Source organism: Nanorana parkeri, unplaced genomic scaffold, assembly GCF_000935625.1.
Source record: "Nanorana parkeri isolate BGI_ZX_2015 unplaced genomic scaffold, ASM93562v1 scaffold629, whole genome shotgun sequence".
Lineage (NCBI taxonomy): Eukaryota > Metazoa > Chordata > Amphibia > Anura > Dicroglossidae > Nanorana > Nanorana parkeri.
The window spans coordinates 638,926-663,336 of record NW_017306897.1 but is presented as its reverse complement, the minus strand read 5'-3'; the positions used below and the strand labels follow the sequence as shown (position 1 = coordinate 663,336).

Below are 24,411 nucleotides of genomic sequence, written 5' to 3'. Positions count from 1 at the left end.
CAGAGCTTACAATATAAAAGAAGAGGCAAGTGATACAAAAGATAATACATTGTTTTGGATGAGTTAATGGAAGAAGTAAAAGGACAGTTATCATGTTGAGGTGGGACAGGCTTCCCTGAAGAGATGAGTTTTTAAGGATCGTCTAAAGTGGACAAATTTGAAGATAAGCGGACAGAAGGGGGAAGGTAGTTACAGAGGATGGGAGAGGCTCTGAAGAAGTACTGGAGGCGAGCATGGGAGGAGGTGATATGAGAGCTGGAGAGCAGGAGGTCTTGAGAGGAGCGGTGAGGACAGTTTGGGTTATATTTTGAGATGAGGTTGGTGATGTAACTGGAGGCAGTTGTATAGATGGATTTGTATGTTGTTGTTAGTATTTTTAATTGTATTTGTTGAGCAAGTGAGCCTCAGTGGAGAGAATGGCAGAGGGGGGTGGTAGATATTGAATGGTCGGTAAGGTGGATGGTCGGTGAGTCTGGCAGCAGCATTCATGATATGTCTGTGAAGGTTCTGATTCATCCAGGTCATGTAATATATCTGTAAAAAATAAATCAAGGCAACTGTAGAAAAATACAGTTGCCTTGACTTATTTTTTACGGACATCACATTCATGATTGAAGGGGGGGGTATCCTGTGTAGTGTTAGGCCCACAAGAAGGGAGTTACAGTAGTATTTGGGTTTTGCAGAGTTTAATAAATAGGGAAGCAGACTGTTCCTATAATTCTTATATGGGATAGTTGAACAGCAGAGATTTTAAATACTGGGGATGCCACAAAGGATAAGTAGAATAAGTAGAGGATCGACACCAGGCAGATCCTCAAGAAGCAGCTTTATTTGGCAGCAATTCAGACAAGTTCAAGGAATATGAACTTGCAGGCCCTTTTTATACTGATTTCAGCAATAGAACCATATGTGTTACCTTGAGTTACCTCCAAAAAAACAGATAATAATTCCACCCAGTACTTATATTATATGGTGCCAAGAACATTAGATGGGTCTTCCTGTCTTGATAAGACTCCCTCACATTAATGTTAGAGGACAGCTATCCTGGCATGCAACCTATCGTTTCTTAAGCCAAGGTCAGAAACATGTTTAAGACTTTCTGTCATTGAACTCTTGATACCTCAACCTATAAGGCCTAAATGTTCTACATGAACTCTAGTTACCTCAATATACAAACCCAAATGTCCTACAAGGACTCTAGTTACCTTGCTCTAAATAGCTAAATGTTCCACATATTGCTTATTAATACAATTACATTTATGTATTACATGTATATATGATGTTTCCACTATAGATCAGGACACTATTAATTGTGCATGATATAAAAGCAGGACTTATCAGTTAACTTACTCATTATTCCCTACGGTACATTACTCATGTGAAAGTAGAGGATTCATCTAAATCGTATCTATTATATGTGAAATGCTCAGCAGGGCTAAAACTTTCAGTAACCTAATAATAGTGTGTATGCTGATTATCATCAATATGAAATACATGGCTTAATATCAAACTCCCACTACAGACCAATATAACGGATGCTGTTCCTGGCCTTCCCGATCATGTGATCAACATGATTGACTGTGAGTCGGACTCCCAATGTAATTGGGAGGCCATGCTACTGGCTTCTGATTGTAAGCTGTGACTGTGAATTGTCTGTGACAGCACAAAAGAGTGGGACTGGTTTTACACATATATGGCATATATTTGGCAGCCTTCTGCCATGTTGCCACATATATGTAAACTGGAGCCAGCAACAGTTTAAAAAAAGTGCTTGGGATCCCCCAATTTCAGCACTGTAAACAGATATGTGTGTGTGTATTGGTTTGCCCAGCAATATCTGCAAATCAGGTTGCATCAGGTTTTTTGGTTAGAATGTGGTAAGTTTGGGACCTCTGTCTCGTATTATCATTGTCTGTGTCCTCACAGCGGAGTTTAACCCCCCCAAATTGTCGTGACTGTTGTCTCCTGTACAGAAAGTGAGGGAAATCCAAAACTATAGAGTTTTCACAGGAACAGAAGGTGAGGGCAAGAGGGCATATCCATCCGGCCTTATTACTTCCTGCTGTGTACCCAATAAGAGGACGTGGAGGGAAATCTCCCCAATGAGACACAGACTGAAAAAAATCTGTGGTGTTAAAGTTCTCAACCCCCCCCCCTTGTAATGTCCTTCACCAATGCAAGAGTTAAATGGTGGCTAGAAATAGGCTGCAATACTTACTTTATTTCAAGCACCCCAGCAGCCAGTGCTCTCCTCTTCTCTCTGGCACTCTGGGTTATGGGCAGACCTTTGACATCCTCACGTACAATTCAAGACTGAAGTACAGTGCAATATGTGATGATGTCAGATTGCCAATGAGAAGAGGCTTCAGGAGACACAGTAGAACAGTAGAAAGGTCGCACAGCATTGAGAAAAGCTGCTGGAACAAGGAAGAATGAGGCAAGTATTACAACTTATTTCTCCACCCAGGGCCATCCATTTAATGAGGCAGCATCTCCATGGGTCATGTGGGGGGCTCCAGGCAGAGCACCATGACCGCTCTGCTGCACAATGTTTGCAGTGCAGCCAGAGCACCCCAGGTTGCTAAGAGCTGGGCAGGGAGATATATAAAGGCCATACATGTCTCTCCTCCCAGGTCTAAGCAACCTTGGACACACTTGCCGGTGTCCTGCCCAGCTCCTGGCAACCAGTGATGTTATTGGTTGCCAGGAGCTCAGCGGGACACCAGCCAGAGTGTCCCAGGTTGCTAAGAGGTGGGCAGGGAGATGCAGAGCCCTTACTCATCTCCCTGCCTGGCTCTTAGCGGCGTCACTGTCCACCAGCACCACTCCACCACTGATTGTGCACCATCCAGCAACCCCACCCTATGGACACCCCGCCTTCACCTCTAGACTTAACAAGCATTTAACCCTTGCAGTGCATACACTTTACCTCATTCAGGTGAACTGATCTGATCATTTTGTAGGTACACACTGCTGTACATGAAGGGTGGGAGCAGTCACGGTTGGGCCCAATGAAGAGTTGTCTCCCCTGTATCTACTGTAGCTACCAGAAAGGAATGGTAGTGTTTTTGTTGATCATGCCAACCAGCTGGATTCCACCTACGCATTTTAGAAAGAACAGAAGATTTCATTTGGTTGGATAACACAAACTTCCTTTCAACCATTCCTTTTTATAAATTACACCTAAGGGCTGATTATGAATCTTCTGTCCAGTGTATAGCTGGGCAAATGCCATTCGCACAGCACTGCCACCACTAGATGATGCTGAGGAGCAAATTCCCATGCTCCTCAATGCCATCTTGTTGGGGTAGCGCCTTGCTAATGGCATTCACCCAGCTTTACTCTGGGCTGAAGAGTTATACATCAAACAGATCAAATACATGGTACAAATAAAATGTGACACCCAGACAAGAAATTGATTTCATCTATTTATTTCTCACAGGAGAAGAATTTCCCACCACCGGTCACAAAGACTTTAAGGGCACTGACTTTGGGAATGCTGCTTCTGGTGTGTATAGCGCAGCTCTTTTCCCAGGAGGAGGAGCAAGTTTAACAGATGGGTATTATCTCTGTCGTCAGATGTGTGGACAGGACGCCTGCTGCACTGGCTTCATACTGAGCAAGATTATATTAAATAAAGGTAACAGCACCAGATCAAAGGTATATGACTTAATAATGTACAACGTGCTGAACATTGCAGCGACCAATTCATTAGTCTTTTACTAATCTGAGTGTACACTCCACATCATGATTGGGTTTTGTATTGGCTTATCAAATGTATTTCCCGCTTTGCCTGAAGATATTATGATAAAAGATAAGTATATACAGTATTTAGGGATTCACCCGCTAGAACAAAGTGTCCTTGTGAACTATATTCACATATATTAACTTCTTAAATATAAACTCCAGGTTGATATTAAACATACAATACAATCCAGTTATGAATAAAAATTAACTGACTGCATTTTTAAATGGCATAAATGCCTAAATCTGTCTTTATAATAATTCTCCTGTATTGCAGTACACAGTGAGAGGGAGGGACAGTGCTCTTAGCCAATCAGGCTCTATTTATTTTAGCTTTAGCTAGTCCCTGCCCTCAAGGAGCTTACGATCTAAGGTCACTATCACACACAAGGGCCAATTTAGACTGGAGATAATTAAACAGTCAGCATTTCTTTGGAGTGTGGGAGGAAACCAGAGTACCCGAAGAAAACCCACGCAAGCACAGGGAGAACATACAAACTCCTTGCAGATCGTGTCCTTCTCTAGGATGCGAACCAGGGACCTCCAGTTCTGCAAGGCAGAAGTGCTAACTTATAGGAGAGAAAAGCAAAGTGATTACCTCATCAGTGTGCTTCTTCTTTCTTGCCTAATAACAGGCTAGAGGTCGGTGGCTAGGGGCCGGTGGCTAGGGGCCGGATGGTGTCCAAGCTGCATTGATTAAATGCAGTGAGAAAAGTGAGGTCACTAACATTACAGTGCTGCCTGCTTATCAGGGATCTCTGGATTCTAAGGCTGTATTCAGAGAAATATAATTCCTTTGACAGATACAACATTTTTTTTATACACATTCTCAACTGGATTTAGCTGGGAACCAAGTTCCCCATCCTGGGGGATGTCCTTTATAGTCCTTGCTCCAGCTGCAGCATGCACTGGAGGCTTGATCTTCAGACGTGGGTTGCAGAGTGCTGCAGGGGACCCAAGCACTCTGAGTGGTCAACAATTAAGTGATCAGCATGATAAACCCTTTCACTGCCACCACTGTAACTGTGGGCGGTGAGATTGAAAGCAAACCCACGTGTGCTACTGCTTTCTGATTATTCATTTGTTGGGGTTGTTTCTGTAAATCTTGCTGATCTCTGCCATCTATGTAGAAGTGTTTTGAGTGGCTGTAAATTTGAGCTATCCCTCCTCTCGCAGTGCCCGTCCCTTCCACTCCAGGCCACAGAAGAGCAAGGTGAGCTGGAAATGGCACAAGAGAATTCAGGATGCCAAGTGAGTGGAGGAGATCAGAGAATATTCACTCCCAGAGCACCTGTACTGAAAATTAACCTGGAAGTGATCAGCGCTGGGCACTTTTGGGTTTAGAGCTGGCAGAACCTTATCAGAAAAGCAAATGGCAAATGAAGGGATGGATTTGTATCTTTCTTGAGTTTTTCAGAGAAGTAGGTGTAATCACTGCTTGGGCCTGATGGCTTAGGTTAGGTAGCTCTTCTGCATGAATCTGGAGAGCCTCATCACAGCAACCAGGTAAACAGTTCCCTTGTGATAAAAGTAGAACTGTGAAAAAAATGCAAAAAAATTTGAAATATGATAAAGTAATTAATAAAAACGGTCAATGCAGCTTTAAGAAAGGCATTTGTTTCTAGGTGCATCTAGAAAGAGTTACAGAGCCAACTGTCACTTTGTTGATAAACAAGGCTATGTGATCACCATGTCATTTTTTATGCAAATTTCATCTAAACAATTACATTTTGCCAAAATTTCAATGACATTTTGTCAAAGCTAAAAATGGTAATCTTGTAGCCAAATTTGGAGAAATGACTCCTCTCATCCCTAGTTTGTCATCTGGCGCTGCAACTGCTAACCCTTATTATGTTCCCAGTATCTATGGTATTACATCTGCAAAAGTTTTGTTACCTATTATTGTAAGCCAACAAATAAATTCATCTGAATAATGATAAGTAAAGGGCTATATAAAATGGCCACAGAAAAGCTACAAAAACAACTGCATGAACAGAACAATAGAACACTTGAATTCAATTTAAAAACCAGTAGACTGCAGAGACTTCCAATGTGGACTGGTCTTCATTGTTCTAGATCAATACCTATACTGATACATTCTTGGGAATCCAATGGTGTCACATGAGGGGTGCAGATGATGTGTGTAAATTGCTTAATTAAAACACAGTTAGGAAAATAATTAAGCGCTACTGATTATGGAGTGTCCCCAAAACATGTACAAACTAATATAAAACTTGGATCCCTAATAGAGAAATGGGATTTATAGGAATAATAGAGTATCATCTGCTCCCCTTATGGTATAGAACAGGAAGTTTATTGATATGAATTGTATGTATTAGCAGGATATATGTGAATTCCATAGTGCTTTTGAAGTAGATACAAATACTGAATGAATTAGACTGCAGTCAGGTTCAGAACACATAGTAATCACACGGAGAATGTGTATTCACTTTAAAGGATGGTAATTACAGTTTGATACATTGTATGGTCAAAGGTTAACTTGTGGACACCTGATCCTTACACCTATTTGGGCTTGTTGGACATCCTATACAAAACCATGGTCATGAAAGCATACCCCCACCCCCCACCCCCCAACTATTTATCTGCATGCTATATAGTAATCACTTTATAGTCATATGTAGGGTTATTTATTTGTTGAGCTTCTTGGTTTTCCTATGGCGATGTAGCCAGTGCCTTCCTGCTTCCCTCCTACTAGGGCTACATCACCAGTGCCTTCTTTAAATACTGGTAGACCACCTGTTTGTCCATCGTTGTAAATAATTTCTGCTTTATGATGTAGGTACCATTGTGTGCGGATTGCTAAGGTCTCCTGATGTCTTGCTGTGTAATAAGAATGACTGGAGTAGCACGTCGCGGTTGGGCGGAGAGGGAATCTGCAGAGGGGTCGCATCTAACAAGCAGAAGAAAATGTTCTCATTCTTCTTAGGAGGACAAGAGTTCACTGGAAGTAAGTTATTAAGTTTGAACTCATTTTATGGCTGAAAGGTTAAAAGTCCACCTGACATGTTGGATGGATTGGACTGACTTGTCACTTGCTGAGTTGTTAGAAGTCCTCAGGGTCCCACAAAAAGTTGTGGTGACCCTGGGTGATGCCTGAACAAAGATGGCTCTGTTCTTCTGGAGATAAAAGCAGATAAAGTCATAGTCGGGGGAAGTTATGTGATCTCTGTGAGTGGTAATAAATACCTGGAAGTGTTACACTTACACATTACTCCCAAAAAAGAACTCCCCTCCCTAAATACCAGCTTTCTTTCTCTTTCTGGGGCTGGCATCTCTTGACTTTACGCAGTCAGCATTGTCATCGGTCCTCTACTGTCTCCATAGGAGCATGTGGAGTGGCACAACAACTCGGCATGAAATTAGGGGAGGTATACCAACATTATGGTATACCAACATTGAGACTTACCTGAATCTAGCATCAGATATCACTTTTCATGCAAAAGCACATACATGCTGAGTAATGTGTAAGTGTAACACTTCCAGGTATTTATTACCTCTCACAGAGATCACATAACTTCCCCTGACTATGACTTTATCTGCTTTTCTCTCCAGAAGAACAGATCCATCAGGGTCACGAAAGCAGAGGCATGGGAGGCATGCCTCCCTCCCTCACTCCCATGAGGCCACTTGAGGTGGCGGCGTCAGGCGGCACTCAGAGGCAAGGTGGAGAGGGGGAATGCCACTGAGGCCAGGGGTCCAATGGGACATGTATAGCGTTAGCTTCCTCCTGCCTGCAGCAGACTGAGGACATCTTGTAAGCCTAGACAAAGTCCCTTAACTGGAGCTCAAGGAGTTTTTCACTCTTTCACTTTCAGCAAAAATTGATATCAGGACAAATAGAGAGGGTGAATCTCCCTAACAGGGACACAGACAGCAATACAAATCTGATAAGGGCTCTAGTTCCTCTCCACTCGATCCAAAACAAGAAAACTTTTTTGGCTTCAGTTGCACTTTAATTGCAAATCACAGGACAATTTTTAGAGAACCATTAAAGTCGATCAAGTGGAGAGAAACTACAGCCCGTAACAGGTCTGTGGCCCCGTTACTGAGATTCCCCTCCCATATGGATAAAAAAGCTGACAAGGGTTATAACCCTCCCTTACCCTATCCAAAATGAAAAAAGTTTTGGCTTCAGCTCTACTTTAAACGCGCAAACTGTGGTACTATAATTTTCCTAAACGGCATTGCCCTATAATATACTGTATCTTCTATGAAAAATTATATTGTATTTCTTGCTAGTAGAATAGTCTTTTTAATAAATAGTGAGTAGCTCTTTGGTGTGGGAGACGGACATATGAATGACAATTCTTCTCTTTGTAGGCTACTCGTTGTTGTCTCAGAGTGTCGGAATGGTGGAGTACAGCACAGAGCTGACTGAGGACATCAAAGAAGAGATTCAGTCACTTTTCACTGGTTTTCAGAATGTCTTCTTACGCACAGGTGATTTATAGAGAGCTCCCGCCATAACTTCTAGTCACTATTTAAATTCAATTGCTTAAATGAAAGGGTTAGCTCATTCAAAAGTTACATTTTTGTCAATAGTGGAGCCTGTTGGTCTGGGTCAGCCCCTGGCTTCTTATATACGCTGCCTGACCCAAAAAAAGTCACACACTAATATTTAGTTGGACCTCCGTCAGCTTTGATTACGGCACACACTCACATCCTCATCGTTTCGATAAGCTGATGCAATGTCACAATATTTACTTTATTGATGGGAGAGTCGGAGCACTGTGTAAAGTCTTCTCCAGCACATCTCAAAGATTCCCAATGGGGTTAAGGTCTGGACTCTGTGGTGGCCAATCCATGTGTGACAATGATGTCTCATGCTCCCTGAACCACTCTTTCACAATCTGAGCCCGATGAATCCTGACATTGTCATCTTGGAATATGCCCAATGTACCATCAGAGAAGAAAAAAACCATTGATGGAAAAACCTGATCATTCAATGTATTCAGGTAGCAGCTGTCCTCATTTTTTAGGCATATAACGTTGCTGAACCTAGACCTGAACTATTGAAGTAACCCCAGATCATAACACTGCCTGAAATCCAGGTGGTGACTTTTTTTTGGGCCAGGCAGTGTATATTTGACACTGCAACACTGAGGCCTGCTTTACACCTTGGCGACAGCGTTATAACACACGTTTTTGATGCACGTTTTTGAGCGTTTTTTGCAAGTTTTTATGTGTGTTTTATGCGCATTCTGCAAAAAGCACGTTTTTTTGTGAGCAGATTGTAGCTCATTGATGTTAATGAGAAAAAGCGCATAACAACACGCAAAAACACAGCAAACGGGCATTTTCAAGCAATTCCTTTTCAGTCTATGGGGCCAAAACAAGCTGTAATATGCGAAAAAAAGCTCCTGTACCTTTTCCGGCGACAGGCATTCTGCTTATTGCGACAAAACGCTCAGATGTGAACAGGGCCATAGAAATAAATGGGATTTTTTTGAGATCAGAAAAAGTGCTACAAAACGCTCATTGTGAACCAGGTCTGAGATCTCCTGGCCGTAATTCCCAAATGTTCCTGTCCACCTAAGAATTCTCGACGGTCCTGCCCACTTTTCTTGGGGGACGAGGGAGCATGGAGCCGGCTTCCCGGCCAATCAGGAAGTCGGGCGGCATGTAATGACCCGCCATCTGGCTTCCTGATCGGTCGGGAAGCTGGCCAATCTGGAAACTGGGCGGCAAGTCATTACCCGCCCCCTGGCTTCCTGATTGGCCAGAAAGCCGGCTCTATGCTTCCTTGTCACCAGGTGATGAGGAAGCATAGAGCTGGCTTCCCAGCTAATCAGGAAGCCGGGTGGGGAATCCTTACACTCCACCCGGATTCCTCAATGGGACTTCGGGTATCGGCGAGTACCGGAAAACAACTACTTTTTATTAAGAACAGACCCCATAATAGAGTGTCGACCCGTTAATTTACAAATGTGCTCCATGAAAATGGAAACAATCTATATTCATGAGAAGCTAATTTGTTGTTTCTTGGGGGACGGTCCAATATTTGTCTGTGAAGGTTCTCATTCATCCAGGTCATGGTATAACTGTAAAAAATAAGTCAAGGCAACTGGACCTGCTGTATTTTTCTTGAAGACATTTCACTGGTCATCCAACCAGCTTTCTCAATTCAGAATTGAGAAAGCTGGTTGGACGACCAGTGAAACGTCTTCAAGAAAAATACAGCAAGTCTAGTTGCCTTGACTTATTTTTTACAGATAGATCTAATAATTGTTTTGTTGTGTTGTAGATGTGAGGACTGCGAGCAGCGAGGCAGAGTGTCCAGCGAGGGCTCCCCAGAACGCTTCTGATATTACAGGTACCTGTGTTTTTATTTCTATCATTATCTTAATTCTTTGAATACCTATAAAGGAATAATAGATTTAATACATTCTCAATATTCAAATCAAAACATCAACAAATATCGGTATATTGATTGGTGACGCAGAGCTTTCGCAATTGAACACCAGTAACAAAACACGATCCGCACCCTAATATTGGCAAACCTAATTTTGCAGCAAACTTTTTTAATTTCACATTCAACAAAATCTCACTAAAATTGCCCTCAAATTTCACCGTGCAGCACAACAGCAAAAAAAAAAGAAAAAGTGCCTCTTAAAGGGTTTCTAAACCCTCAGCTTTTTTTGCACAGATCTACTGCTAGCAAGCAGTAGATCTATGCAAAAAGTTTAAAAAAACAAAAACGCTTAACAGTGTTAGCCACTGTGTCTTCCCCGTGCGCTCCCGTCCGAAAATGTGAAAATTCTAGGGGCGGCCGCAAAGCATCTTGGGGCGAGCGCAGTTCCCCTTTTTCGGCCGGGACGCGAGGAGGGACGCAAGGTAAGTCTGCGGACGCGTGCACCCGCATGCAGACACTGTGGAACAGGGAGTGCCAGCAAGCAGCGCTGGAGGGACAGATGAAAACGACAGGAAAGAAGAAGATCGGATTAAGAAACATCATTTAAGGTAAGTTCTGACATTAACATTGGGGGTAGGAAAGAAAAAGTTGCCTTTAAAGGAGAACTATGAGGTGAGTGCTTTTCACTCACCTCATAGTTCTAGCCGACCTGTGACAATGAAACTGTCACAGGTCGGCTCCGTAGATCGGAAAGGTGAACGAACACATACCGGCGGTCGCTCACCTCTCGATCCTGTCACAGCTCTTTGCCGTGACAGGGGAGGGGCTGGATTCCCACCTCCCCGCTCTGATCCTCCAGCGCTGACTGGTGGAACGGACGGGGGAGGGGGCGGGCACAGCTGGCTCTGCCTCTAGATAGGCAGAGCCATCTGTCACTCACGCAGCTCGGCGGATCCAGACATAATTGTCGGGATCCGCTTCAGCTGCGGCGTCTCAGTATACCACGAGCTGTAGCTCGCGGTATACTGAGCTTAGGGTGATGGGAGCATGCTAGTTTGTGGCCTCCCGTTACCCTAAGGAGAACTATGGGGAAAAGCCCTAACCCCATAGTTCTCCTTTAATGTCACTTTAAGTACCTTAGTACCAGAGTATTTTTTTAATTTCTGCACACACATGCTAAAATATGGATTTTTGATAGAAAATGACTTAAAACTCCCAAACAATTATATATTTTTTTTTTAAAAAATGAGAGCGCTATTTTTTATGTCTCACAATGTTAGTGCAAATGTTTATCAAATTAATATGTTTAGGGTAAAAAAAACACTAAAATCAATTTTGGATCATGTCCAGTAAATAAATACAGTGGTGACAAAAAATGGCACTCAAAATTGTCCATAGACGACACCTTAAAAGCCTTTACTGCTCATCAGTTTAGAGTGAATTATGGCCCCAAAATTATTGTTCCCACTCTGGCATTCGCGGCAGTAACCAACATGTGGAAAAATTGCAGATGACAGGGATGGTGGGGTTAGTTTTATTTTTTTTCTTTATTGATTTTATTATTATTTTTTACTTTTTTTGAAAAGGGAATCGTTAAAGGACCAAGACGGAGTAGCCCCACTAGCTAAGAGCGATGAGAGAGTGACCAGAACTGCGGAGTGGTCAGACCAGGAAATAGGGAGGATGCGGGCTTTGGTGAGTGAGGGTAGTAGAGGGTGGGCTAGGAATATGTGATCAATACGAGAAAAGGAGTTATGGGGGTTAGAGTAAAAAGTATAATCACGTTCAGTGGGGTGCATTTCCCGCCAGCTGTCAATGAGTGAGTTACGCGCTAGGAGGGAGCGTAGAGCTTGAGGGCGGGTGTTAGAGGAGGAGGAGGAATCCGACCTATCGAGAAAGGGGAACAGTACTGAGTTGGTGTCTCCGCAGAGTATCAATGTGCCCTTTTGATGTTGTGCGATCACTTGTAAGAGGTGTGTGAAGAATGGATATTGATTCGTGTTGGGGGCATAGTACGTAACGATAGTGATTTCTGTGTCATGTAATACTCCAGAGAGTAAGAGATATCTCCCCGCCGGGTCCCTGATCTCACCTCTACACACAAATTGGGCCGCTCCAGTAAAAGCAATTAGGACCCCCCTATGTTTTGTGCTGGCGCTAGCTAAATATACTTGGGGATAGCGACGGCCAAAGTAATTTTTTACTTTTTTTTAAAATCTGGTAGAGTTTGGAGATGACAGGTTCTCTTTATGGAGACATTAGAAGTCTATTAGACCCCTGATGTCTCTCCTGTCTTCCAATACAGATGATCGAGCACAGGAATGCTCTTGATCTCCCATGTAACTGGCACTTCAGCCGGCTTCTGGCAGCTCTGAAGCTGGAAGCGATGTGAGCACAGCGCTCCCTTCTTCATTCATCACAGAGTAGATCGGGGAAAGGATTTTCATCGGTCTGCTGCTCCTGCTCTCCTGTTTGCTGTGCCACTGGGACCCCCAGAGGAATAGGGCACCCAGAACACCACGGCAAGGGGAGGGGGAATGCAGCACATTTACAGGCTGCTACGAGTGACCTGGGCAACTGTGCAGCCACCCAGATCACTGGTAATTAACAAGCATCCTCTGCAGAAAAAAATAATACCAAGATACCTGCAGCAGCAGCCATGATCTTGGTACAACTACTTCAGGATAAGGATGTATATATATGTCTGGTGGTTCCATAGAGGTTAAAGTGGAACTGAAGCCAGAGTGGAGAGGGATCAGACCCCCTGTCAGGTTTTTATTGTGGTCTGTGTCCATGTTAGGGAGATTCACCCTCTCTATTTGTTCTGGTGACTGTTTTTACTAAAAGTGAAAGAAAATCCTAAATCTTGGGTTGTCACCAGGACAATAGAGGGGAAATCTTCCAGTGGGGACACTAGTTCTGATGATCTGCCTGCATTGCTTAGAATAGCACAGAGACCCAGCAATTAAGTCACTGGGTCTAATATGAGGCCTGTAATCACAATGTAAGGGGTTTATTTTACAAATGTTGTTAGCATGATGATGGGGAGAGCAGGAAGGCAAAATAGCAGAATAAAGTTCAACTCTAACATGTTTAATATCACAAGAGAGTTTAATCAATGAGTTTGCATATAATTGAATGGCAGTGGGACCCTCCATACACCATTGTCCTGGAGCGGGTACACGCAGTGTCTGACCATCTGCTGCTCTACTGCCGCTCCCAATGTCTGTTTTAATAGGACTCTACCTGTTCTATATCTCTGCAGAGTCTGTACGGGGCTTTTTCCTTCCTGTGAACGATGGTGAAGTTGTGATAAACCAAGACGTTGTACTAGCACACACCCAATACTGGATCTCCAAAGATCGGTACACACCTGAACAAGCACAGAACTGGTGCCTATCACGTGAGTTACTCTGGTCATGTAATAAAGATTGTAGAGTTTATTTTGTAATATACATTGTAGATTTCATATTTGCTTATTATATAAGAACTGCTGCTGCACAATAATTGTACATCACTCCTCCTTTGTCTCAGAGCAATTCAACCAGTCAGGGCTGACTGACTGAAACAAAGCATTCTCGCCCTCTTATTAGAAGTTCACTCTTGAAAAATGTTGAAAAGCTTACAGATTCCTCTTAGAGCAGGGGTAGCCAAACACTGGTCCTCCAGCTGTGGTGGAACTACAAATCCCATGAGGCATTGCAACATTCTCACAGCCACAGACATTACTCCCGGATAGATATGCATCATGGGATTTGTCGTTTCACCACAGCTGGAGGACCAGTGTTTGGCTACTCGTCTAAAGCTGGGTTCACACCTAGGCGTATCGAATATGCGCGTTTCGTGTTGCGCGATTCGCGGTAAAAAACGCGCGACAAATGCGCGTTTCCGAGGGCTACTTGGCTGTATCCCAATGGAAACGCGCGACAAAAACGCCCCAAAGAAGCTCCTGTACTTCCTTTGGCGTAGGACGTTTTGTAGCGCGTTCATACGGCCTGTAATACGCCCAGGTGTGAACCATACCCATAGGAAATAATGGGATTTCAGTGTTTGAGTGTTTTGCAGAGCGTAGGAACGCACTACAAAACGCCCAGGTGTGAACCGGGCCTTAGAGTGTATGGAAACCCTAAACCTAGATTTCAGTAGGTTTGGCACCATGAATAACTGTATACTATTTTCTCAAGAAAATCACTTCATATCAATCTGTTACAAGGTTTATGAAATGAAGATCCTGCCAGTAACAGCATTTCCTGCTGCTGTCTGAGAATACTAAGGCACCACCTCGAAATTTGCAGCAGCCTTGTCTTCATGCCAAACTTACTGAAGAAAAAGATTTTAGGTTTGCATTGTAACAATAAGTACAGCATTCAAGTTTTTTTTTTCATTGTAGAGTCAAATAAATTGTGTGTGTTACAAAAATAAATAAATGTATATATATATATAGTTTATGAGAGTGGACAGCACAAGCGGGAACCAGCAGGAAGTGGGAAACAGGTAACTACCAAACAGCATGATAAAGGGCAGGAATGCATGAAAGGTTGCTGAATATATTTGAATCTAATGAGCAATATGATAGACAGACAGACAGACCTCTCTGTTATCCGGTATTCAACTAACCAGAACTCTCATCTAACCAGAACTCTCATCTAACCAGAAAAATCTCCCGGTGTACTCATTGTTCTGCTGATCTGCGGCCTGTATTATCCTGGAAATGATTGTGTGTTTATTTATCTTAATTTGCTTTTTGTTACTGCATTTTAATATTAATAGGAAGTCAATACAGAGTTTATGTTATGGTATAGTATGGGGTATGGTTTTGGCTATAGTATGGGGTATGGCATTAGTTAGACCTATTTTTAATTGTAAATCTCAAGCAACCAGAAACTACATTTATCCGGAATCTACCAATCCCCGTGGATGCGGATAACGGGGAGTTTACTGTAGGTAGATAGAGAGATAGGGAGATGGAGAGATAGATAGATAGATAGATAGATAGATAGATAGATAGATAGATAGATAGATAGATAGATAGATAGATATTATATAAAGGAGAATTATGAGGCGAGTGAAAATCATCACCTCATAGTTCGAGCCGACGGGTGACAATGAAACTGTCACACGTCGGCTCAATAGATCGGGGAGTGAGCGAACGCATACTGCTGCTCGCTCACTTCCTAATCATCTCCCTGCAGAGAGCGGTGACTGACAGTCACCGCTCCCCACAGGGATTCCCGCCCTCTGATCCCCCAGCGCTGACTGGCGGAACGGACGGGGGAGGGGGCGGGTACAGCTGGCTCTGCCTCTAGCTAGCCAGAGCCAGCTGTCACTCACACAGCTGGGTGGATCTCGACCGCATTGTCGGGATCCGTCCCGGCTGCGGCAGTCTCAGTACAGCTCGCGATATACTGAGCTTTGGGTCATGGGAGGAGGCTAGGATATGTCCTCCCGTGACCCTTAAGAGAACTTTGGGGAAAACACTTGCCCCATAGTTCTCTTTTTTTTATCCATTATATGAATAAATCATATTACATATGCAGTCTCTCACAGTCATACACATGTTATAGCATGACATAGGTGAGGAGCTGTACAAATGTAAATGCAATATATATATAATTACTGTAGATGTTTACCTTTATTAGGTTCAGGAATAAATAAATAACTTTTTTAAAGCTTCATTTCATCGCTTGTCAGGTTAATATGACACGTTGAATAAAATGTAACATTTATAGCCAACAGAGGGAGCTCTAGGTTATTTCTCACATGTTTAACTGCTTTGCCAAAAAAGAGAAAGAAACAGCAAGAAAACACAGGCAATAACTCAAGATCAAATGTGCACAGCTGAGTGAGTCAGGGGGAACTTTCCTCCCATTCTTATGTTCCACTGGCTGCTCTATTCATACTGTATGATGATTCATTCACAGAATGGACCTGAAAGGGAGCAACTTCTGCTGTGCTCTGTGGTTATATAAATCCATAATGCTCTGTGAATCCTTTGTCACGCGTAAACCTTGTATTAAATATTTATTTGTAAAATATCGTATAGAAATGGAAACAAAAGATCTAAAATAAGTTTTCAAAAAAATACAAAAATAATACAAAAGAAATTACAATAATAAAGATCCAAACAATTATTAAATGGAGGCTCTTTGGTTACATTTTGTCACTGCCTGCAGTCTTTCTTTATATTAAAGCAAACGTGTTCTCAACCCTTGCAGTGGGACTACCGCCTCCCTGCAAGGGTTAAGTGCTCATTTTTTGCCATAAAAAGTTATACTCATCCGAACCATGGAGGCGGCTGGCTGCTACTCTAGTCCCTGAAGCCTGTCTTCTTCTCCGCTGCCGCGGTGCTATGTCCCTTCATGTCCTCACGTACTATACACAATATAGAAGTGATGACTCAGGGACCTTAGACTGCTGCAGCAGAGGGGGAGAGATACTCCAGAGACTGGTCTAAGAGCAAGCCAGCTCCATGGATCGGGTGAGTATAACTGTTTTTGTTTTTGAACCTAGACCAAAATGAGGACTTCATCCTTGCAGTGAATGGGGTAGCCCCCCTACAAACACTAAGAACAGTTCTCTTCATCCCTCACACACCGGTAGAAAGTCTATATCAGGCTTGCTGGGGGTGTATCTGTCCTGACTTCTGACATGGAACAAAAAGGGCAGAGCAGGAACAAAACGCAGCTCTTGTAGTGTTTTATTTTATACGAGGAGCAGATAAGTCAGGCAGGTCTCAAATATGTGACAGAGCTGGGTTTATAAAATGGGAGTCTCAGATGTTAGAGTAGAGCCGTCATATACCATGGAGGAAACTAGACAGAGAAAGACACATTTGCAGTCACGCTATGTCCATTGTAACTTATACTAGGATTAGTATGTGAATTTTTGGATTGCCAGAATCTAATATTTCAGTGTAAACAGTTCAATCAGCAGTAATTAGGTGTTGTTCCTCCAGTGGGATTGGATTGCTCTTTTTGGGCTGTAAATGGTTTTGCATTCACTGGAAATGAGAAATCCACTTTGCTTTCTTTGCAGGCTGTAAGGAGCAAGAGTCGTGGTGTCGTCTGGTGGAATTACGGGACTCGATGAAAGAATTCTTTACGTGTATCATTTACCCGGACACATGGAATTGCAATAACTACACTGACCTCGTTCCAGCTAATTGTGACATCCTACTGAACAATAAGCCCCAGAGATTGTATCGCAGGAAAGGTCTGTATCAGTCACAGGTCATTGTCTGACAGGGGGAGTGCAATGATACAGATAATGATGATTGGCACAGAGATAGAACTTGGTGGCATACCCTCCACTGAGCCTCAGGACTTGGTGGCGTACCCCCCACTGGGCATCAGAACTTGGTGGCTTACACCCCACCGGGCCTCAGAACATTGTGAAATATCCCCACTGGGCCTCAGAACTTGGTGGCATACCCCCCACTGGGCCTCAGAAGTTAGAACATTGTGAAATACCCCCACTGGGTCTCAGAACTTGGTTGCATACCCCTCACTGGGCCTCAGAACATTGTGAAATACCCCCACTGGGCCTCAGAACTGGTGGCATACCCCCTACTGGGCCTCATAACATTATGAAATAGCCCCACTGGGCCTCAGAACTTTGTGGAATACTCCCCACTGGGTCTCAGAACTTTGTAGCACCCCTCCCCCCCATTGGGGCTCAATGGACAGTAAAGTTCTAATTGGTTCCAGGGGACTAAACTAGGGAGGGGAATTGTTCTCCTAATTGGGCACTAGAGCTTTAACTGTTCTTCTTCCCCCCCCCCTTCCCGAGCTGCAAGGATTGGGCAAAATACTTTCCAATGGGCACAATACTTTTCACTAGGCACAGGGAGGGGCATTGTTCTCCTAAAGGGACACCAGAGCTTTAACTATCCCCCCCCCCCCTTCCTGAGCTGCAAGGATTGGGCAAAATAATTCCCAATGGGCGCAATCATTTTCACTAGGCACCAGGCACTGGACACAATACTTCCTCCTGGGTGCCTACAAATGGTCAGGATACTTCTCACTGGCATTGGTGATTGGGCATATACTTTCCATTGGGCACAACTGACTAGGCAAAAATGTTTTTCACTGGGCACCTAAAACGGAGACAAATAGTTACCATTGGCCATTTGTAATGATTGGCTGGCATACTTTCTACTGGGCACCAAGCACTGGGCAGATACTACCTACTAAGCACCAGGGACTGGACAAATACTACCTACTGGGCACCAGGGAATGGGCAACTACTTCACAATAGACATCCGAGATTGGGTTTTCTTTGGCCTGACAGACTTGCAGACTATTTTCTACTCCATGAAATTAGCACATAAGTGACTAGATAAATTATAATAAATTATACAGTATATATATACACATACAGTATATATATGTGTGTGTATATATATATATATATATATATATAAAATTGGTATTTTTCCTATCTGCAGACACAATTGGTAACAAAGTAAAAAACTTCTACGTACCCGTGCCGTACCGCAAGCTGGCACAGATCACTGTGAGGAACCGGATAACAGTGACTGAGGAAAGTGTATCTAAAGGGTAAGTTATGAACTCACAGACACTTTAAAATCAAGTGTGCTTTAAACGTGCTTGAAACTGGCATAGTTTCATAATTAAAGTATAACTATGGGCAAAATAAAAAAATGACTTACTGTATATGATGCAGAGTGTTAAAATAACATCAGCACTGCAGTTTTTGTTTTACTGAGTCCCCCCTGTAACATTGTTTAACCTATTGGTAATCCTGCCAGTAGATCCATTTCTAATTTCCTCAGCAGGCCAAGCTGTCCAGTAGACATGTGCACTAGCAAAAAATTAGTTACGTTTTGACTCGGATTTTGCGTTATTTAGTTTTTCGGGTCCAAAATTCAATTTGTTTAGGGATTCGGATTCGGACTAAATTCGCCCGATGAATTGTCGTTTCGTTCATTCGTTGCAACAAAGTGACATTGTGAAAAACTTTTTTTTTTTTTTTTACAGTCTGCAGAAGAGGAAATCAAGGGATCAAGGGTCTGGTAGGAATGTTAAAATTCCTACCAGATCTGAAGGGCCTGGTATGGTCTCATTAAAGCGGACCTTTACCCCCTTTGACTAAAAATCACATCAGCACGCAGCTCTGCATGGTGATGTGAAATCATTTTACATTTATTAGTTAAACAAACATATTTTTCTGTTACTTACAATTATTGTTTTTCTACTTCCTGGTCCTCTTGGGCATTAGTGATGTAATGTTTTCAAGCGTTGCATCCTGGGAAGGTTACATCAGCAGAGTATTGCTGGGAAATCTCATCTGTAATCTCAGGGAAAGGCATTTCCCTTCCCTGAGATGATGTGCATGGTCACATGTCCTAGTCACATGTGCCAGAGCTCCAGGAAATAAAGGGAGATGGATTAATCTGCCCTTCGTAAAAATGGCCACTGTGAGAAGACTGGGGAGGAAAAGAAAACTAAGGTATGCAGAGAATAAAAAGCAGGCAATTATCTAGACGTATCTGTTTGTAGATTATCATCACTAAACATTTCTAAAGGTGACTGTTGTTATTTTGAAGATAAGGGTAAAGTTCCTCTTTAAAAGAAAGCCTGTCCTGAGAGAGGCATGGAGGTATCGTCGCTAGCCTCTCCATCCCATCCAAATTCCAGTTACTTGGCTGTCATGCTGATCTTCGTACTTCAGCACTTTAAATCAGAGGAGAGCTTGGTGCTAGAGACACATGTAGGAAGTGGCTGGCCCTGGAGACAGAGGAAGGGCCGGTTTCATCCTATCAGTAAAGGATGGACACCTATCACACACCAACATTATCTGGGGTGCCAGTTTTTGGTGGAGTGACACGTACATGTCTCTGGGCTTTTTTGTTCTCATGACATTATAATACTACTGGTCAGACAATCTCATTGCTACTAAAATAACTTTCATTTGTGTGTGTGTCATTCTCAGATTTTTCCAGTGTGAGCTGCACTGTGATGCTGACCCGTGCTGTAGAGGGTTTGGATATATACAAAGGTCTGGGATACAAGGTAGGTCTAAACTGGGGTTCCATGTTTAGCATTACAGTGATATTAAAGTCTAAATAATTTACAATGGATGCTGCTCCTTGATATTTAAAAGTTTTAGTTTCCTGCAAAATCAAATGTCCCCTGAATGCTGGCACTGATATCCTTTCTTAGGGGGGCTCCTTTCCCTTGCATGGTCCTATAGAGCCACCCTTGTGTGTGCTAGTAAAGAGTGTGTGTGTCTTCACAAACACCCTTCCCTGCTCCTTGCTCCCCCATGGACAGCTGCCATAGTCTGCTCGGTCCCTTGTGATCTTGACAGGAAATTCAGGGAAGCTGAGCTGAGAGAGTTGGAGCTGTTTGGAAACATGATGGCTGTAAGTGCGTGAGCAAAAATGTAAACAAATATTTTGCTGGTGATGTATATTTGTTTCATCTGCATTCATTACTGAAATAAGGTTTGAGACTTTAATACTACTTTAGTAGTAGTCAGGGCAAAAAAAAAAAATATTTTGCACATCTGCCCATGTTATACCCTTTAAAAACACTGCAGGGAAGTGTTCTTTAGTAGTTAGAGAACTTTAGGGGACCCGGCAGCATACCTTATCCCGCCAGGTGAATGTCCCCTCCTCTCTCTGCCATCACCAAGATGGCGCCGGCAGGCATCAATAAGATCGCCGTGCATGCGTGATGACATCATCGCGCACGCTCCGGGTGACACTTGGCCTTGGGACGCCCCTGAGAGAACTGGTAACAATTCTGACTGATAAGGATCAGCACAGGATGTTATCAGATCACAAGGTTCCTGGTAGGATTAACGGGTCATTTTTGGCACTTAAAGGATAATTAAACCTTCACGGTTTTTTTGCATATATCTAGTGCTAGCAAGCAGGAGATATATGCAAAAAGTGTAAAAAAAAAAACCCGCTTTGAAAAGGGTTAATACTCACCTGTGTATTCCCCGCGCGCTCCCGTCCGAAAATGGGAAAAATCTTGGGCGGCCGCAGAGGATCTTGGGGTGGGCGCGAGGAGAGACACAAGGTAAGTCTATGGACACGTGCACCCGCATGCAGACACCGTGGGACAGGAAGTGCCAGCAAGCTCAGAGGAGTCAGCGCTGGATCGGACACCCGCCGCAGCGCTGGAGGGACAGATGAAAGCATCAGTAAAGAAGAAGATCGGATTAAGAGACATCATTAAAGGTAAGTGCTGACATTAACATTGGGGGGAGGGAAACATTTTTTTGACTTTAATGTCACTTTAAGGACCAGGTATGGCAAAACGTGATTAATTATACATTTAACAGATTCAATTTGATTTGTTATTAAGTAAACACAATAAACTTTTTTTTGTTATTAATGTCATCTTGTAGCAACACCATTTCTAAGCAAGTAATGCCATTTTTTGCCAAATTTTGCCATATTGCCACAATTCTCTGCACAATTGACATGTAAAGGCTTAAAAAATTACTGGTCATTTTAGTCCATACTGGTCATCTTAGTCTATACTGGTCATCTTAGTCTATACTGGTCATCTTAGTCGATACTGGTCATCTTAGTCCGCACTGGTCATTTTAGTCTGGACTGCTCTTCTTAGTCTGTACTGGCCTTTTTAGTCCTCACTGGCCTTTTTAGTCCTTACTGGTCATCATAGTTCGCACTGGTCATTTTAATCTGGACTGGTCACCTTAGTCCGTACTAGTCATTGTAGTCCATACTGGTCATCTTAGTTCATACTGGTAATTTTAGTCCAAATTGGTCATCTTAGACAGCACTGACCTTTTTAGTCCTTACTGGTCATCTTAGTTCGCACTGGTCATTTTAGTCTGGACTGGTCATCTTAGTCCGTACTGGTCATCTTAGTCTGTACTGGTCATTTTAGTCCATACTGGTCATTTTAGTCCATACTGGTCATTTTAGTCCATACTGGTCATTTTAGTCCATACTGGTCATTTTAGTGCATACTGGTCATTTTAGTGCATACTGGTCATTAGACATGCCAAAAAAAAAAAGCAATACACGCAATGGGTTGAACTCGATGGACCTGTGTCTTAATTCAACCTCAAATACTATGTAACTATGTAAAAGCCGATAAAAGAAATTCGGAAAAAAAAGTTTGGATACATTTGAAGTCGGATGTATTGGAATTTGGAAACTTGAATGTATCCGAAATTCGGATAAATTCTAATTTCAGTTTGGAACGAAACGAAACTTACATGTCTACTGCTTATCCATAGTCATGAATTCAAGGAAAGGCCCGGGGGCCCCAGTACAATGAGTTCACCACTACATATCTCACTAATAAACCCGGATGACATTTTTTAGATCCGCATTTCTCTGAATTGGAAGAAAAATGCAGCCTGGCCTGAATGAGCCGGAGATGCCATAAAATGAACCTTTTGTGTGATATTCGCTCCGAGCGAGCTTTCTCAGGTTTACATCTTTTGATAGGCAGAGCAGTGTTTGGAAACAGGTGTGCTGCACAGTACAATGCGCTCTGTCTCCGCCGCTCCGGGGTGTTAACTGAGTCATCGGGAAAGCATTGAACAATGTGCTTACTAGCTGCTAATCCATCAGTACAAGATAGATATGTAATACGCTGAAGTCTGCTGCCAAAACACAGTGCTTAGACGTGTACACAATACACCAGACTATTGTATAACAGGCTTACCTACAGGAGCGCTAGGCACGGCAGAGGCAGCTGTTTAAAGCATATCTCCGGCAAAAAAGAAAAATGACAAATAAAGAACCCATTGAAGGAAGAAATACATAAATAAATAAATATAACAATTATTAATTAATTATTTAAATGTAAAAATGTGAATTATTTATGACTAAATGTAACAAAAATTCTGCAGTTCTCACCTTCAATCCAGAGCTGCTCACCTCAGCCATTCAGTTTTTCGGCTTTCTGGTTTGAATGACAGCCAGCACTTCCTCTGAGCCCATGCTGTCATGGATCCGCCCCCACAGCCTGGGCTCACTATAGTACTGCACTAAATGGTGCTCACATGTTATGTTATTGGCCAGGAAGCCGGCTCCGTGCTAATTGCCCGGAAAGCTGGCTTCCCAGCCAATCAGCATTGAGCCGGCCAAATAGCTTGAGGCCAGCTTTCTGGCCAATCAGGAAGCTGGGTGGCAGGTAATGACCCACCTCCCGGCTCCATGCTGATTGGCCAGGAAGCTGGCTCCATGCTGATTGGCTGGGAAGCCTACTTCCTGGTCAAACAGCATGGAGCCGGCTTCCTGGGCAAACAAGAAGCCGGGCGGCGGGTAATGATCTGCCCAGCTCCCTGATTGCCCGGGAAGCCGGCTCCATACTAGCGGAAGCACCAGTATCGGTACTCGGTATCGGCGAGTACCGATATATAAATATCTGTACTCATACTCGAATTGTTCAAGAAACTTTTGGACGATTTCTTAAGGGACCGTAATATACAGGGGTACAGGTACTCCTAGAATGAGATCCTAATAGGTTGGACTTGATGGACTAATGTCTTTATTCAACCTCAAATACTATGATACTGGAAAACCAGTATCGGTGCATCCCTAATGACAGAGTGATACACAAAACAGGTCCAGTTTTGTTAATAGTTAAGGTGCATGAATGTATGTTTAAGATTTAACTCCTGAGTTTAATGTCACTTTAAAATGAGTTGGTGACGAATGTTGAAATGATATAGAAACGACTATGGCAACTTTTGTTCTTATACAATATAGAAACTTTCTTCCAGGGCCGGAGAGAATCTGCTTGACGTTGGCCAGTTTAGGTGTTCAGTCTTGTCCGGAAGACACACAAAGCTCACTGGCCATTACCAACTGCAGTATTCCTGATCAATCTACCCAGTCAGACTATGCTGAGGGATCCCTAAAATGTGTTTGCTATGTAGCGCCCGCCCCCGAAGGAGCCACTGGAATATAACGGTGGTATATACAGTGTACAGCAGAATTAGTATATATTCAGGGGTGTCCCTAGAGTTTTCACCACAGGGGTGCTGGGGGTCCATGGTAACCAGAGGAGGGGGGGAATTGCATCCCATTCAGCTCCTGGCATCCAGTGACTTCAGCAGGACACCAGCCAGAGCATCCCAGGTTGCCCGGCTCTTAGCAACCTGGGACGCTCTGGACTGTAAGGGGGCGGCAGGCACACTGCACACATTGTGCAGCAGAGTGGCCATGCTGTGCTTCCTGCTGTCCCCCCGCATGACCCAATGAAATGCTGCTTGAGGCAACAGCAACATTATAGTGACAGCTGTGTATATGTTATAAGGTATGGTGCTGCCTT

General features: G+C 43.2%; 1 protein-coding gene across 1 annotated transcript in view; it reads left to right on the top strand.

Annotated features, from left to right (window-relative positions):
* Positions 1-24,411, top strand: part of TG (thyroglobulin) — a 197,196-nt gene that overhangs the window by 58,652 nt on the left and 114,133 nt on the right. The window contains exons 27-34 of the mRNA XM_018563072.1: positions 3,443-3,640; positions 6,545-6,712; positions 8,086-8,205; positions 10,010-10,078; positions 13,383-13,520; positions 17,153-17,329; positions 18,564-18,675; positions 20,072-20,151. Coding sequence (XP_018418574.1) covers positions 3,443-3,640; positions 6,545-6,712; positions 8,086-8,205; positions 10,010-10,078; positions 13,383-13,520; positions 17,153-17,329; positions 18,564-18,675; positions 20,072-20,151 — 1,062 coding nt within the window. The remainder of the gene's footprint in view (positions 1-3,442; positions 3,641-6,544; positions 6,713-8,085; positions 8,206-10,009; positions 10,079-13,382; positions 13,521-17,152; positions 17,330-18,563; positions 18,676-20,071; positions 20,152-24,411) is intronic.